Source organism: Dama dama, chromosome 11 (assembly GCF_033118175.1).
Source record: "Dama dama isolate Ldn47 chromosome 11, ASM3311817v1, whole genome shotgun sequence".
NCBI lineage: Eukaryota > Metazoa > Chordata > Mammalia > Artiodactyla > Cervidae > Dama > Dama dama.
The window spans coordinates 96,611,700-96,628,878 of record NC_083691.1 but is presented as its reverse complement, the minus strand read 5'-3'; the positions used below and the strand labels follow the sequence as shown (position 1 = coordinate 96,628,878).

Sequence of the window (17,179 nt, the reverse complement as noted above, 5' to 3'; positions counted from 1 at the left end):
TGCTCTAGGACTCAGGGACCCCTAGAGGGGTAGGATCAGGTAGGAGGCAGGAGGGAGGGTCAAGAGGGAAGGGACGTATGTATACCTATGGGTGATTCATGCTGATGTATGGCAGAAACCAACACAACACTGTCAATCAACTACCCTTCAATTATTAATAAATAAAATAAAACAGTGCTGAACCAAGAACCCAGCTACGTGGGCTGGGGAGGGGGGCAGGGGGAAGGACACCTCTTCCTACTTCAAACCATTCAGAAAAATACATATGACATGTGTCATGAATTTAGGTATCAAAGCTAATGCTAAAAAAACATCTAAGAGAAAATACAGGCAAAAGGCTAAAATTTCTTAGGACACAAAAGCATTAACCGTAGAAAAATTATGAATCAGATTTCATCAAAATTAAAGACTGACATTCTTCAAGAGAGACCATTCATAAAATGAAAATGCAAGCTTCAAACTCGGAGAAAATATCTGTGGCAACTATTATCTGACAAAGGTTTTGTAATCAAAATAAAAATAAAGAACTGATGCAACTTGATATTAAGAAATCAATAAATCTTTTTTTTTAAAAGGCAAAAGAGTTGCACATTTCTAAAGTGACAAATGGCCAATAAGCACAGGAAAATAGGTGCAACATCATTAACAATGATTAAAGAAATGGAAATTAAAATCACCATGATATACTACTCTCAACCCATCAGAATGGCTAAAATTAAAAAGACAGAAAATTCCAAGTATAAACAGATATGGAGCAAGTGGAACTCCCATGCATTGCTGGTGTGAGATAATGTGAATATGTTTTGTCCATTTTGGAAAAATGACAGTTTCTTATAAAGTTAAGCAAACATCTAACTATGACCCAGGAATTCTACTCCTGGGTAAAGCCTAAGAAAAGTGTCAATATATACTCCAAAAAGACTTATACACAGATGATCACTGGGACTTATAATAAGAAACTGGAAACTCCAATTACTGGGATGAAAGAATCATGGTGTGAACGTACCATGAAATAGCACGCAGCAATGAAAAGGAACTGCTCATGCACCAACAGTATCTTGAGTGAAGGAAGTCAGAACATTCTCTACTATTACATTTATTCCAAGTTCAAGAACAAGCCAAGTAAACCTGTGGTGACAGAAATGAGTACCAGGTGTTGTGTGTGGTGGGAAGAGGAGGCAGGGAGCTTTGTGGGTTGTAGAAATGTTCCCTGTGTTGGGGCGGTGGTCCCATTATCATGGAGGGTCTCCTGGTCACTGCTGACTACCATCTGTCCCATCACCCAGTGAGGGCTTGGACAGCATGCCTCCCAGTGACCTCGAGGTTCTGGTTACTCCTTGCTGCTCTGTACAACATTCAATACCTCCCTTGATATGAAGGGAAGAGGGATGCAAACCACTTAGCCACTCAAATACAGGAAGGGGGCCAGGGAAGACAGTCAAAGGCCACCTCCTTCCCATTCAGCCCTCCCTCCCTCCCAGTGCTCATAATACTCCCTCAGTTCTTAGACCTCAGTCTTCAAGCCTCTTCTTCCTGCCTTGTCCCTACATCCAGTCCTTTGCCAAATTCCATCTCAAACTGGTTCTTCTGTTTCTGATCCCACGGCTGCCACTCTAAGTTTAGGCCAATTCCACCTCTCATTCTGGATTATGATCAGGTGTCCCTAAGAGTATCGCCCGGCCAGAGCAATTTCCATGTCATTTTCTCCATGAGGAGGTAGCTGGGTCACAGAGAGGGTGCCAATTCAAATCTCAACCACACGAAGGTCAGCAGCGGGCATGCCTGGGCACTAAGGGGTCATACACAGGTTTGCCCAGAGCCCAGGCAGTCACAAATGCCCTTTCTTACCATCAGTCTGGATAAGGGAGGAGTTCTCCTCCTCTGTCCTTTACGTCGAGCCCCATGGGTCTCCATTATTGCTCAGCTCCCTGCATCTCCTGTCTGCGCAAACTCCCTGGGGACCAAGAAGGAGAGCTCCTCTCTTTCCAGGCCTCAGCATCAGTGAAAAACCTCTTTGGTTTTCACTTTTCAACTTGCTTTTTGAACCTAGGAATTTTTCTTTCCTCAAGTTCAGCTATTCACACAAAATAATTTGTTCTTTATCCAAAATCTGTAAGAGGGGACTTCCCGGGGGTTAAGACTCTGTGCTCCCACCACAGGAAGCATGGGTTTAATTCCTGGTCAGAGAACTAAGACACCGCACGCCACACAACGCAGCCAAAAAATAAAAATCTGTAAGAGTTTGTGGCAAAAAAGCAGTTGGGTTACCACATTCCACCCTTTTGCCAAAACTGTGCTGAGAGTTACATCAGTTAGTTTTGAAGATTCAAGAGTCAGATGGTGCTGGTGCAGGGGCTAGCCGAGTCTCTTTATAACCACCCCGAGTGACAGAGGGGAAGGGAGGAGACAGTTACCAATGACTCGCTGGTTGAAGTAGTCAGGCAGCATCCGCTCACACACGGCCACCAGCAGCCAGAAGGCTTCCTCCTCCTTAGCGTACAGCAGCAGAACGGAGGTCAGGATGTTCATGGACTGCTCAGGGGATTCACAGGGGAGCGGACAGTTACTGACCAGGTCACATGCACCACAGAGACATTCAACAACACACAAGCCCGTGATCCACAGAAGTCCAGACCACACAGATGAGAGATGCAGTATACCCAGCCAATCAAGACTGAGCTGGAGTGACCACAGTTATCAACGTGGGCCTCACAAGACCCGCTGGGCTGAATCATCAGCCACTACTTCGTCCCTGGCCCCAGGGAGTGATGCTGGGCTAGGCTGTGGAGCACGCCTTAGGCTCAGAACCCACCCCCACCAATCTCTGTGTCTATGTTCAGATTTTAAAATAATCCTGATGACTTCTGTATGGTTTAGTGGTAGGACGTTCCAGAGCGGCTTCATCAATGCCATCCTGCGGTGGAGGCTGGGAGGCCATGAAGGCCGAATGGCCCCTGAGGACAGGGGCCAGCTCATGCCACGCTCTCCTGGGCACTGGTAACACTCCTCCCACATCATCAGCTGGTCTGCCCCCACGAGGCTGACTCCCTCACAGGGCAGTCCTTGGTACAGACGGCTAAAAACACAGCACCCGAGGCCTGGGTGGTTGGCCTGGGACGGCCCTGCAGTGCACGGCTCACCTGACAGTACCCGATCTTGGGGTTCCTGTGGGCATAGGCCGTCAGGACTCTCCGCAACGCCGCGATGCCCGTTTCGTTTTGGAAGGCGGGGTGCTCCGGCAAGGAGCGGTGCAGGTCCCGCTCTATCTCCTCCGTCACCAGGCAACACTTTCCCATGGACTCCTCCACCAGGTTGCCGTAGTAACCGGGATGCGCGGCAAGGTCCGTGACAGCATCTGGTGATTTACAAGCAACATTTCAATGTTATGTGGCAGCCTGGATGGAAGGGGAGTTTGGGAGAGAATGGACACATGTGTATGTATGGCTGAGTCCTTTGCTGTTCACCTGAAACTCTCACAACACTGTTAATCGGCTCTTCTCCAATATAAAACAAAAAGTTCCTTTTAAAAATAACATTTCAAGGGGGGCTGATTTCTGGGAGAGAGTCCACATGGGGAAGGGCCTGTCCTGCCAGAGCACCTCAGTGAGGTCTCACTGTCTAAGTGACACAAAATAGTTAAGACCCCACACGACCAAAAGGAACTTCACTTCTGCTAAAAAACAAAAAAGGAAAAATGAAATAATATGGCTTTTCTAAGAATAACCTTGCAGAGAGAGGGGGAGAAGAGCTCATACTAAAAATAGCTTTATACTAATATACTTATAATCAGTTGTACTCCTCAGGAACAGATGCACGCATGTGGCCTATCTGCCACAACTCGAGAAAGCCCGTGTGCAGCAACGAAGACCCAGTGCAACCAAAGATAAAGTACAAACTAATTAAAAACAAAAAGCTATGGAGCACATGTTATGTGGAACACACAAGGAGGTCCAGCCTCCAAAGGCTCCCAGAAGGGTCTCCGAGGAAGGTGGAGCCCTGGCCACCACCCCCCCAGCACACCCTGGACCGCAGCGCCCTCCCTTCCTGCTGGCGGGGCCCCCGATCCTTCACCCAGGGGCACCACGCGGCTCACAGAAGATGCCTCTGGAGACCATGGCCCCAGGCTCAGCCCGTCCACCGGCGAGCATCAGATGAGAGACGCCCCAAAGCAGCAGAGGGAGAGTCCCAGAGCCAGTGAAGCAGGAGGAGGATGTGGGCAGGAGAGAAGACCCCTCGGCTCCGTGTGCACCCCCCGCAGCCGGGGGACCAGGAGGAAGTGTCCCCAGAGGGAGTGTCCCCAGAGGGAAGTGTCCCCAGAGGGAGCTATTGTAAAGCACAAAGTGAACGACTTCTGAAGATGTTTTCAGGTCTCTAGACACTGCACATCCAGGAGGTTCTGAACAGAATTCTGAGGACGATGAAGAGACTCATAAAATCACTGCTAAAGGGGAGGCGATCCCTCTGCCAGACCTCACGCTGACCGGGGACCCCACAGCCCAGAGGCTGCAGCAGCTTGGCCCACAGTCCCCACAGGAAGGTCCCAAGGTCCCAGCCGGGCATGTCACAGGCCGAGAGGACCCGTCTGCATGTGTGCACACACACTCCCCGCACCCTCCCCACCCCACCCACAGGTCAGGGCCTCTGTCCTGTGTCTGCTCCAGAAATGAAAGTTGGGCCTGGAGACCCCAGAAACCCTCACCTGAGAAAAGAAGCCAGAGTCTGCCGCGCAGGGACTCGGGGATCCCCATGGCCACCAGCTTCCGGATCTTCTCTGTGCGGAACATGCACACTGTCCTGCCGTACTCCGCGAAGTGGTCGTTCCAGAGGCTCACCTTGATCTGCTCCCTGGACTGGAAGCAGAAACACGCTCGGCGTACGAAGAGGCACCGTCCAGAGCCCATCACAGAGGGCGCTCCCTCGGCTGAGAGAGCACCCACCTGTGCCAGGCAATTCGCTGGGCAGGCACCTCTGAACGTCCACCAGCATGCGGGATGTAAAGGTCACTAGCCCTTCAGGAATTCAGAGCCCCGTGGGAGACCTGACGTGAATAACATGCCATTTCCTTGGCAAAGCTGACAGTAAGAGTGTGCTCATCTGAACTGCTGCTGCTGCTGCATCTGAACTACTAAGGGAACACAAAGCTGATGGAGGATGGGGTGGGGCGGGGGTGGGGAAGCCCCTCAGGATGTCCACACCAAACTGACAGGTCAGCTCAGAGGGCAGAGGGGAGCCAGGGGCTCTCATGATTTGCCTGGAACTTCCTGACAGCCACAGGGAAAACTGCCAACTGGAAAAAAATGACGCCGTTCTCAGCAGCAGAGATGAGAAAGAGACATGTCTCTAGGCAACAGGAAATCCTTTCAAACTATGAATTTTGAAAATCCTTTAGAATTCCTAGCTGGCAGGAATGTTTCTGTGCCTTTTAAACAAGAAGTTTATGTATGCTCTTAATTATCTGTATTCTCCAGTCATGGGAGAGGTGCACACATATAGTCAATATTCTTACTCGTTTAAACAATGGGCATTCAGTGAGCATCTCTGAACAGCACATCAGAAGGCTTCACTCTGAATAAATAAAGCTAACAATCCGTGATACACGAGCCATTAAGCGGCCAAGGGGCAGATATCCTGTTCATAGCCACCCTGGTACTGGCGGTGCCCACACAGCGTGCCTCCAGCCAGGGCACCATCTCATAGCTCAGTTTCCTAGTTTATTTACCACTGCCCACAGAGTCTCCCTGCGGAGGAGAAAACAATCACAAGTGTAACCAAGGTATTTTTAGTTTAGTAAAACTAGAAAACAGCTAGGGGCCAAAAAAGCAGCGCTGGACCTAGGAGTCCCGCTGACACCACTGGATAAAAGGAGACAGACTTGTTCTGCACGTGGAAAACCCACCAGGAGAGCACGGATAGATGCTCCCTGAAGGGCGGGTGGAATGTCACTGCCCCCCGACGTCCCACCACATCCTCCACCCACCCGGAAGCGTTCAGGCCACTGGCATCTCTGACCCCTTCCACTTTTTGCCAATGAGGCAAAGAGGGCACAGCATCGGTGCCCAGGTTGCCTAGTAACCTGTCAGGCCCAACCCGGGAGGGGCCTGGAAGCCACGCCCCACCACCTCCGCGTGCGGGGGCGGAGCCACGTCGCTCACCAATCTCGAGTCGGGGCTCTGGCTGCCCGACGGCCGGAAAGCCTCGGGGTGCATCCGTGGGCTCGTTTCTTTCTCCTTTTCCTCGCTATTTCGCGAAGACACCATCTCAAGACCCCCAAACCTGTGGTTGCCACTGCACAAGCTTGTTGAATGAAACACAGGTGAGGTCTGCATGGGAAGGAAAAAAAAAGTATGACAGAAGGAGAAAGTCACTGCTTTAGTTACGGGGCAGTCTTTGTCTTTGGGTGTGTGAGCATAATAAACTTAAACATGCCTATCTGCTTGGGACTTACAGGAAAGGCACCCTAACACTAGACCCAACGGAGTGGATCTTCAAGAAAGAGCCTGGTCCACACGGGGCTTTCCCAGAGCACGGCCCCACGCGGGGCCAGGAAGGAGACATCGCACCCTCAGCATCTAGAACTGAGGATGGGCATCTGGAGAAAGCAGCTCTAGGGAACTAAGAGACTTCCTCTCCTTTCCTCCTGTCACTACTCAGATGAAGAGGTCCAGAAACAAGGAAGAATTAGGGACTAGGTCCAGCAGATCTGGACCTACTGTGGCAGCTGTCCAACCTTAAAGACAGTGATTCATCTCTTTGGGCAATTTACATCTGTCCCCAAATACTATAACATCATCCCCTCCAACCTCAGGGGGATGAGGGCACTGACCTAATAAAGAGGGTGTCCACTCACCTGTGTCTTGGTTCCCCATCAATCCCTCCAACCTCTGAGAAGATGGCCTGTTGATCCCTGACGCGTGAGTGTACCCCATCAACCCCTCTAACCTGTAAGCCCCATGAGCCCCTCTAACCTGTGAGTGAGTCCCCTTCAACCCCCTCTAACCCTGCCATACCCACTCAGGACACCCAGCGCATTAAGGATGATATCAGATTGTCTGCTCCCCAGGTCCAGCATCACTAACATTTTTCTGGTACCCAAGTAGGTTATCCTTACATGCACTCCCCTTCAAAGACACCTGCCCTAGAGGTGCTTGGGGGGGCGGGGGGGGAAGGAATTTTCAGTTTACAGACTCCTGCTGTCTCCAAGGATCATACCAGGTCCTCATCCACGGTGGTGTCATAGTGCACAGGGTGGTCGGCATGCACCAGCTTCAGTCTCGCCAGCAGACCCTCCACCAGGCTGTCACGATCCCTGAGGTCAATGAACTGGAAGGCCATCTTACTCCGGATGCTGACGATGATGGGGTTTGGCAGCAGACTGGTGTCCTCCATTTTCTCGATGCTCACAACCTGTTGCAGACAGTCACGCACACAAAGGCACAGCAAGGGAAAAGAGGGGCAGGTGTTCAATTGCAGGTTCAGAAAAGAGAGAGAGAAGGACAAACCCAATAACTGCAATAAGGAATTAATACAAAGGTAGAAGGGTGGGATGCAGCATAGTCACAACAGCCCAAGGTGGGAGTAGTTCAAGTGCCCCTGGCTGGATTAACAGATGAGAACATAACCAAAACATGGGTCAACACAAAATGGAACATTATTCAGTCTTAAAAGGGATGGATATTCTTTTTTTTTTTTTTTTTTTTTTTGCTGAACTGTGTTGCATACAGGATCTTAGTTCCCTGACCAGGAATTGAACCTGTATCCCCTGCATTGACAGGCAGATTCTTAACCACTGGACCCAGGAAGTCCCAGAAAGGATGGATATTCTGACAAGTGCTGCAGTATGGATTCACCTTGAGGGCGTTCTGCTAAGTGATACAGCCGGTCACAAAATGACAAATTTTGTAGGATTTCACTGGTAGAAGAGACCTAAAGAGGTCAGGGCTTCCCAGGTACGTCAGTGGTAAGGAATCCACCTGCCAATGCAGGAGACATAAAAGACGCAGATTTGATCCCTGGGTCGGGAAGATCCCCTGGAGGAGGAAATGGCAACCCACTCCAGTATTCTTGCCTAGAGAATTCCATGGGCACAGGAACATGGCGGGCTACAGTCCATGGGGTCGCAAAGAGTTGGACATGACTGAGCACAGGGAGTCAGGATTCACAGAGGCAGAAAGGAGGGTGGTGGATGCCTGGGGCTGGAGGAGAGGGATTTGGGGTGCTATTGTTTAATGGGGACACGTGTCAGTTTGGAAAGATGAAAAAATTCTGGTGATGGTTGCACAAAATGTGAATGTACTTAATACCACTGAACCATAACACTTAAAAATGGTTAAAATGGTAAATGTCATGTATATGTTCAGTTCAGTTCAGTTGCTCAGTTGTGTCCAACTCCTTCAACCCCATGGACTGCAACATGGCAGGCCTCCCTGTCTATCACCAACTCCTGGAGCTTTCTCAAACTCATGTCCATTGAGTCGGTGATGTCATCCAACCATCTCATTCTCTGTCATCCCCTTTTCCTCCCGCCTTCAATCTTTCCCAGCATCAGGGGTCTTTTCAAATGAGTCAGATCTTCGCATCAGGTGGCCAAAATATTGGAGTTTCAGCTTCAGCATCAGTCCTTCCAATGAATATTCAGGACTGATTTCCTTTAGGATGGGCTGGTTGGATCTCTTTGTAGTCCAAGGTACTCTCAAGAGTCTTTTCCAACACCACAGTTCAAAAGCATCAACTCTTCAGTGCTCAGCTTTCTTTATAGTCCAACTCTCACATCCATACATGACTATTGGGAAACCCATAGCTTTGACTGGACAGACCTTTGTTGACATAGTAATATCTCTGCTTTTTAATAAGCTGTCTAGGTTGGTCGTAACTTTTCTTCCAAGGAGCAAGTGTCTCTTAATTTCATGGCTGCAGTCACCATCTGGAGTGACTTTGGAACCCCCCCAAAATAAAGTGTGCCACTGTTTCCACTGTTTCCCCATCTATTTGCCATGAAGTGATGGGACTGGATGCCATGATCTTAGTTTTCTGAATGTTGAGCTTTAAGCCAACATTTTCAATCTCCTCTTTCACTTTCATCCAGAGGCTCTTTAGTTCTTCGCTTTCTGCCACTAGGGTGGTGTCATCTGCATGTCTTGAGGTTATTGATAACTGTCCTGGCAATCTTGATTCCAGCTTGTGCTTCATCCAACCCAGCGTTTCTCATGATGTACTCTGCATATAAGTTAAATAAGTAGTGTGACAATATACAGCCTTGACATACTCCTTTTCCTATTTGGAACCAGTCTTCCATGTCCAGTTCTAACTGTTGCTTCCTGACCTGCATACAGATTTCTCAAGAGGCAGGTCAGGTGGTCTGGTATTCCCATCTCTTTCAGAATTTTCCACAGTTTGTGGTGATCCACACAGTCAAAGACTTTGGCATAGTCAATAAAGCAGAAAAAGATGTTTTTCTGGAACTCTCTTGCTCTTTCGATGATCCAGTGGATGTTGGCAATTTGATCTCTGGTTCCTCTGCCTTTTCTAAGAACTAGCTTGAACATCTGGAAGTTCACGATTCACATACTGTTGAAGCCTGGCTTGGAGAATTTTGAGCATTACTTTACTAGTGTGGGAGATGAGTGCAATTGTGCAGTAGTTTGAGCATTCTTTGGCATTGCCTTTCTTTGGGACTGGAATGAAAACTGACCTTTTCCAGTCCTGTGGCCACTGCTGCGTCTTCCAAATTTGTTGGTATACTGAGTGTGTAGCACTTTCACAGCATCATCTTTAGGATCTGAAATAGCTCAACTGGAATTCCATCCCCTCCACAAGCTTTGTTCATAGTGATGCTTCCTAAGGCCCACTTGACCTCACATTATATGTATAGAATTAAAAAAAAATAACTATATAAGGAATTCTTGCTGAGCTCTAAGGGTATTTGAAAAATGAAGTCATCTGCTGCAGAAAAATGGGGGTCAATCACGTGAATGAAAAAATTGAGTTTTTCTGAATATTGCTTAGGTCCGTATATTATAACAGCAAGAGTTTGGAAGTCTTGACATTTGACAGAGCTGTGGGTCCTGTCACAACAGACCTGCCCCGAAACCACAGGACTGAGCTCAGCAGAACTCAAAGCAGACTCCACTTCCAAGAAGAGAACTCCAGAATTTTATAGCTGGAAAAGTGAAAGTGTTAGTTGCTCAGTCGTGTCTGACTCTTTGCAACCCCACGGACTGTAGCTCACCAGGCTCCTCTGTCCATGGGATTCTTCAGGCAAGAATACTGGAGTAGGTAGCCACTGCCTTCTGCAGGGATGGTTCTGACTCAGGGATCAAACCCGGGTTTCTTGCATTACAGGCGGATTCTTTATCATCTGAGCCACCAGGAAGAGAAGCATTTTTCTAAATTTTTACATAAAATTCCAGAAGGATATACAAACAAAGCAACTTGACATTTCTTTTCAAAAGGTGATTTTTTTAATAGGTCACATTTTTCTCTTCTGTCTTGGTGGGTGAAAGGGGAGGACTCCTTCCTAAGGGCTGTTGGGAAAGCTTTCATTGCTAGGCATGAACATTCTAATAAAAGCTTTATCAGTAATGTGGAGGCCAGGGTGCCTGTTCTCACCATTCACATCTATGCAAATTTCAGGTTGCCAGGCAACAACAGAAAAAAGCAGGGGCCCCTGGTCAACTCAGGCCAAGCATCCCTCTAGACTCACCCATCCTCAGAGGCAGAGCCTTGCCCTGTGAGCATCCATCCCCTCCGTCTCCCAGCAACCACGACCCCCCCGCCCCCCGCCCCATGGGAGGAGGGCAGGTCTACCTCTCGGAGTGGTAGGATGACTTTGCAGCAGCCAGCCTCCTTGCTGGCAAAGCAGATGTAACTGTCGGAGGTGAACATCTGCCCGGCGGTGTGACAGCGGCTGAACGGGGTCCAGAGGGAACAGTCCAGGACAGCGTGCAGCTTCTCCCGCCTTGGCAGCCTGAAGAAGGCCCGGAAGAACTCGTTCTGTGCCCGAGCTTCCAGGTCCCTGGCAGAGGAGGGAGAAGGGGGAGAGGCAGACATGTGACTGAACTCACTAGATTATAAATAAAATCACTTTTAAACCCCTGGCACAACCTGATATAGAAGCGGATGCAGAAAGGTGCGAGGCCCCAGTTCCTGCACCTCTCCAGCCCCTCACCGCCCCACGGCCAACCTTTGGAGTGAGAACCAGAGGCCGAACAAGTCACCTCTGCACAGAGGTGATGCAGCAAACACAGGCCAGGGCAAGTGTGCCTTCCTGGCTTGAGTAACACCATGAATTATCACAAAGCAAATGTGTAAGAATCTAGTATGAACTCTCCTACCCTGCTCGTGGAAATGTAAACTGTTGCAGCCACTGTGGAGAACAGTTTGGAGGCTCCTTAAGAAACTAAAAACACGCTGATGTTTGGTAGCAACCAACACAATACTGTAAAGCAATTATCCTTCAACTAAAAATAACTAAACTTTTTAAAAAACTAAAAATAGACCCTGAAATCATATGACCCTGAAATCCCACTTCTGGGCATATATTGGTAAATGGAAATGGTAACTCAAAAAGATACACATACCCAAGTGTTCACTGCAGCACTGTTTACAAGAGCCAGGACATGGAAGCAACCTCAATGTCCATCCACAGTTGAACAGATAAAGAAGATGTGGTATGTATAATATATACAGCAGAATATTACTCATGCATAAAAAAAGAATGAACTAATGCCATTTGCAGCAACAGGGATGGACAGAGAGAGAGTATCATATTAAATGAAGTAAGACAGAGAAAGACAAATACCATATCTATCACTTATTTGCAGGATCTAAAAAAATTATACAAATGAACTTATTTACAAAATAGACTCACAGGCTTAGAAAACACACTTATGGTTACCAAAGGGGAAAGGCAGGGTAGGGGTAAATTAGAAGTTTAAGATTAACACATACACACTACTATATATAAAACAGGTAATCACAAGAACCGACTGTATATAGCACAAGGAACTCTAGTCAATACTCTGATAATCTATATGGAAAAAGAATCTTAAAAAGAATGGATACATGTACATGGGGAGCTGAACCACTCTGCGGGACACCTGAAACGAACACGGCATTGTAAGCCAACTACTGTGTGTGCTCAGTCACTTCCATCGTGTCCTACTCTCTGTGACCCCGTGGACTGCAGCCCACCAGGTCCTCTGTCCAGGGGCTCCTCCAGACAAGAATACTGGAGTGGGTTGCCATGCCCTCCTCCAGGGGATCTTCCCAACCCAGGGATCGAACCCATGTCTCTTGTCTCCTTAACTGGCAGGTCTGTTCTTTACCACTGAGCCACCAAGGAAGTATCTAATGTAAAATCAAAATTAAATTAAAAAAAACAAGATCTAGAGAGAGAACCTTGAAGTGCCAGTGAAAAGCAGAAGCTGGCCAGCCAAGGAGCCTGCACACATTTACTGGCTTCAGGGGCCCCAAGACTCTCTCCTGAGATGAATTGTGTGAGGTCCCCCTAAAATAGTGGGCTATCCTCATCTCACCCCATCCTTTATATCTTCAGAATTGATATTTCCTGGTGAAGTGTCAGGGCCACTCAACCTGTTCCTCATTCCCACCCCCTGGAAAGCCCCCTCCCAGGCCTTGCCCCGCTGGCCCCGTGGCCCCCTGGATCCCGCACCTGCATCGGGAGGGTCAGGCGGTCCTCTGGAGAGCCCTGTCCGCCCTAAGGTGTCTCAGGGACCCGGGGGACGGCGCCCCATGCCCTCCTCCCTGCTCCCCGGGGAGGTCCGAGCTCGCGCTGCTGTGCCCCGAAGTTCCAGGGGAGCACCCGAGCAGCAATCGTGACTAACGGGTAATCCGACCCTAAGGGCACCTTCAAAGCCAGTGTCTGGGAACGGAAGTAAAGCTACATCAACAAAAGGGGGAGGAGCATCCCAGCCCCACACTGTGCCCTGAGCAAGAAGAGCCTGTTTTCCTCAAGTTCAACCTGGGCTGTCCTGGCAGGATGTCAAGTTGACTGAGTCATTACCTGTTTACGGCCTCAGGCTGACGTCTCCAGGACAGAGAGCTGCTAGTGAGAACCTGCCAGGAGCTGGCGGGAACGACATGCCTTTCACTTTTGGAGGAAGTCACTCAAGCGCAGTGACCGGCAAAATACGCCACGGACCAAAACCCTGACGTCCACCTCGGGGCCCCAGACACCCGAGGGCCAGGCAAAGCCACCAGTGGCCATCGCTGGGGTCCTTTGTGCCCATTCTCTCCTCTCCTTTCTACAGGTTTCCAGAACTTGGGGGTGGGGCCGACAGTCTGGTAGAATTCACCTGTTTCTGCAAGATTCTCAACACAGATGAGTTTTGTTCCAACATGGATGATGTTTCCCAAAGGGTCCTAAGTGCTACAGACCTTCCATTTTCCTTTCCTGTGCTCATTTCTACCCCAAATTAAAAATGCCACCCCTGGAAGTACAGTCATGATAGAACATCAGGAACTGTGTGAAGAATCGCCCACGATCCCAAGCCCGTGGACAGACCAGAGCACTTCAGCTGTGAGCTGGCCTCCCCATCTGTGTGCAAACGTGGTGAAAGATGTCAAAGCTCTCCTTGGTGGTTTCTATGAGTGCTTTTCTTTCTGTTCACATTTATTTATTTGGCTGCACCCGGTCCTGGCTGCATCATATGGGATCTTCAATCTTCATTGCAGCATGCAGGACCTTTGGTTTAGGCATAGGACTCTTAGTTGCGGTATGTGGGATCTAGTTCCCTGATCAGGGATCGAACCCAGGCCCCCAGCACTGACAGCACAGTCTTAGCCACTGGACCACCAGGGAAGTCCCTTCTTGAGCTCTTGAACAATGCATACAACAGGGATGGCTTTCTTCATTTTTAACAGATCTTTGGAAGCTGGACTAAAAGATATAGAGACAGCTAAAGAAATATGGGAGAGAGACGACCCTCTGTACTGAGTTGTCTTCTGGGCCCTGAGATGGAGCGGGACTCAGTGATGGGAAGCCTGGGGCCAGAGGTACACAGAGGAGCTAGGGGCTGGGAGTCAGAAGACCAAAGGGTCCCCTTTCGTAAAAGCGGTGAGCGGCATCCACACTCCACAAAGGAACTCTCAGATTATCAGAAATGACACAACAACGAGTGAAACTCAGTGGGATTTTACCCAAAACTCCACTTTTGTTTTCAAAAGTGATCAATTTACAATATACACATGGCAGGAAGGGTCTTTGAATCCTTTCTGAACACATTAAAACTCTTAGACACTGCATGCCATTCAGACACCACTTATTAAAACGACACACATTCCCCTAAATGCCCTAAATGTTCAGAGAAGACAGTAGACATTGTAGTCCGCCAGGCTCCTGTGTCCATGGAATTCTTCAGGACAGAATACTGGAGTGGATAGCCATTCCCTTCTCCAGGGGATCTTCCTGACCCAGGGATCAAATCTGCATCTCCTGCATTGGCAGGCAGAATCTTTACCACTGAGGCATCAGGGAGGCCCTTAAGGAATGTTAAGCAATGTTAAAAATAGATGAATGTTTTTAAAAAAGTTTTAATGAGGAGTGGCTCCTAAAAAAATTAAACCAGAATTACAATATGATCCAATAATTCTACTGGTGGGCATGTGTCCAAAAGAACTGAAAGCAGAGTCTTGAAGAGGTATTTGCATACCCATATTCACAGCAACATTATTCAGAACAGCCAAAGGGAGAAGGAACTCGGTATCCAGAGAGTAAGCAAAACGCAGTATATATGTACAATGGAGTGTTGTTATTCAGTCTTAAAAAGGAAGGAGATTTTGACAGTCTACAGGGTGGATGAACCTTGAGGACATTACGCAAAGTAAAGTAGGACAGTCACACACACACACACACCCCGCAAACAAACTCTTTAGGATTTCACTAGAGGAGGCAGATCACAGACATAGAAAGTAGAAGGGGGGGTGCCAGGGACTTGGCGATGAGTGGGGAGTCAGTGTTTAATGCGGACAGAGTTCGATTTTGAAAGCTGAGATCTCTAAAGATGAATGGTGGTGATGATTACACAGCAACATGAATGTACTTAATACCACCGAACCATAGGCTTAAAAATGATTAAGATGATCACTAATGATTAGGAAAATGCAAATCAAAACCACAATGAGACATCACCAGGCACAGGTCAGAAGAGTTGTCACCAAAATGAACACTAACAATAAATGTTGGTGAGGATGTGAAAAAAAAAGGGAAACCTTTACACTGTTGGTGGGAATGGAAATTGGTGCAGACACTATGGGGAAGAGTATGGAGGTTCCTCAGAAAACTAAAAGACCATATGACCGAGTAATTCCACTAAGATCACGGCATCTGGTCCCATCACTTCATGGCAAATAGATGGGGAAAAAATAGAAAAGTGACAGACTTTATTTTCTTGGGCTCCAAAATCATTGCGGGTGATGACTACAGCCATGAAATTAAGACATTTGCTTCTTGGAAGAAAAGTTATGACAAACCTAGACAGCATACTAAAAAGCAGAGACAGCACTTTGCCAGCAAAGGTCAAAGCTGTGGTTTTTCCAGTAGTCATGTATGGGTGTGAGAGCTGGATCATAAAGAAGGCTGAGCGTCAAAGAACTGATGCTTTTGAGCTGTGGTGCCCGAGAAGACCCTTGAGAGTCCTTTGTACAGCAAGGAGATCAAACCGGTCGATCCTAAAGGAAATGAACCTTGAATATTCATCGGAAGGACTGAAGCTGAAGTTGCAGTGCTGTAGCCACTTGATGTGAAGAGCCAACTCACTGGAAAAGACCCCGATGCTGGAGAAAAATTGAAGGCAGGAGGAGAAGAGGATGACAGAGGATGAGATGCTTGGATGGCATCACTGACTCAATGGACATGAATTTGAGCAAACTCCGGGAGATGGTGAGGGACAGGGAAGCTTGGCATGGGGTCACAAAGAGTGGGAAATGAACTAGAGACTGAACAACAATTCCACTCCTGGGTATGTATCCTCCGAAAAACAGAAGCAGTAATTTGAAAAGATACATGCACTCCAATGTTCACAGCAGTGCTATTTACAATTTCCAAGATGTGGACACAACCTAGGTATCCATCAGCAGATGAACAGATAAAGATGTGGTATGTATATACAACGGAATATTATTCAAACATCTAAAAAGAATGACATTTTGTCATTTAGCAACAGGGATGGGATGGACTTGGAGAGCATTATGCCAAGTGAAGTAAGTCAGAGAAAGGCAAATACCATATGATACCATTTATATATAGAATCTCAAATACAACAAACTAGTGAACAAAACAAAAAAAGCAGACTCATAGAGAACAAACTAGTGGTTACTAGTGGAGAGAGAAGAGAGGGAGAGACAATACAGGAGTGAGGGATTTAAAAAACGATTATTGTGGGATAATATAAAATCATATTGGGGACTTCTCTGGTTTCCAGTAGTTAAGACTCCATGCTTCCCTGCCTAGATATCCATCAACAGATCAATGTATAAGGAAGTTGTGGTACATGTATACAATGGAATATTGCTCAGCCATAAAAAGGGACACATCTGAATCAGTTCTCGTGAGGTACATGAACCCAGAGCTTGTTATACAGAGTGAAGTAAGTTAGAAAGAGAAAAACAAATATCATGTATTAACACATATATATGGCATCCAGAAAACAGGTACTGATGGACCTATCTTCAGGGCAGGAATAGAGACGCAGACACAGAGAACAGATTTGTAAGCACATGGGGAGAGGGGAGGGTGGGATGAAGTGAGAGAGTAGCATTGAAATATATGCACGATGGGGGAGGGGGGATCAGGATGGGGAACACATGTAATTCCATGGCCGATTCATGTCAATGTATGGCAAAAACCACTACAACACTGTAAAGTCATTAGCCTCCCACTAATAAAAATAAATGAAAAAAAAGGAAAAGAAACATACATGTGACCATGCGTAAAGTAGGTGGCCGGTGGGAAGCTGCTCTATGGCACCAGGAGCTCAACCAGTGCTGCGTGACGGCCAAGAGGGGCAGGAGGGAGGCTAGAAGGGAGGGGACATACATATACTTACGGCTGATTCACATGTTGGATGGCGGAAACCAACACAACATTGTAAAGCAATTATCTTCCAATTAAAAATAAAGAAATTTTTTTAAAGACTCCAGGCTGCCAATGCAGGGGGCGTGG

The 17,179-nt window shown here is 47.7% G+C and overlaps 1 protein-coding gene across 3 annotated transcripts in view; it reads right to left on the bottom strand.

Moving 5' to 3' along the window:
- The window catches only part of TBC1D8 (TBC1 domain family member 8), a 139,981-nt gene that overhangs the window by 30,342 nt on the left and 92,460 nt on the right, over nucleotides 1–17,179 (bottom strand). For all 3 annotated transcript variants that reach the window (XM_061155911.1, XM_061155912.1, XM_061155913.1), the window contains 6 exons: nucleotides 10,804–11,011; nucleotides 7,210–7,404; nucleotides 6,153–6,320; nucleotides 4,700–4,850; nucleotides 3,141–3,355; nucleotides 2,415–2,532 (listed from right to left, as the gene is read on the bottom strand). In XM_061155911.1, coding sequence (XP_061011894.1) covers nucleotides 2,415–2,532; nucleotides 3,141–3,355; nucleotides 4,700–4,850; nucleotides 6,153–6,320; nucleotides 7,210–7,404; nucleotides 10,804–11,011 — 1,055 coding nt within the window. The remainder of the gene's footprint in view (nucleotides 1–2,414; nucleotides 2,533–3,140; nucleotides 3,356–4,699; nucleotides 4,851–6,152; nucleotides 6,321–7,209; nucleotides 7,405–10,803; nucleotides 11,012–17,179) is intronic.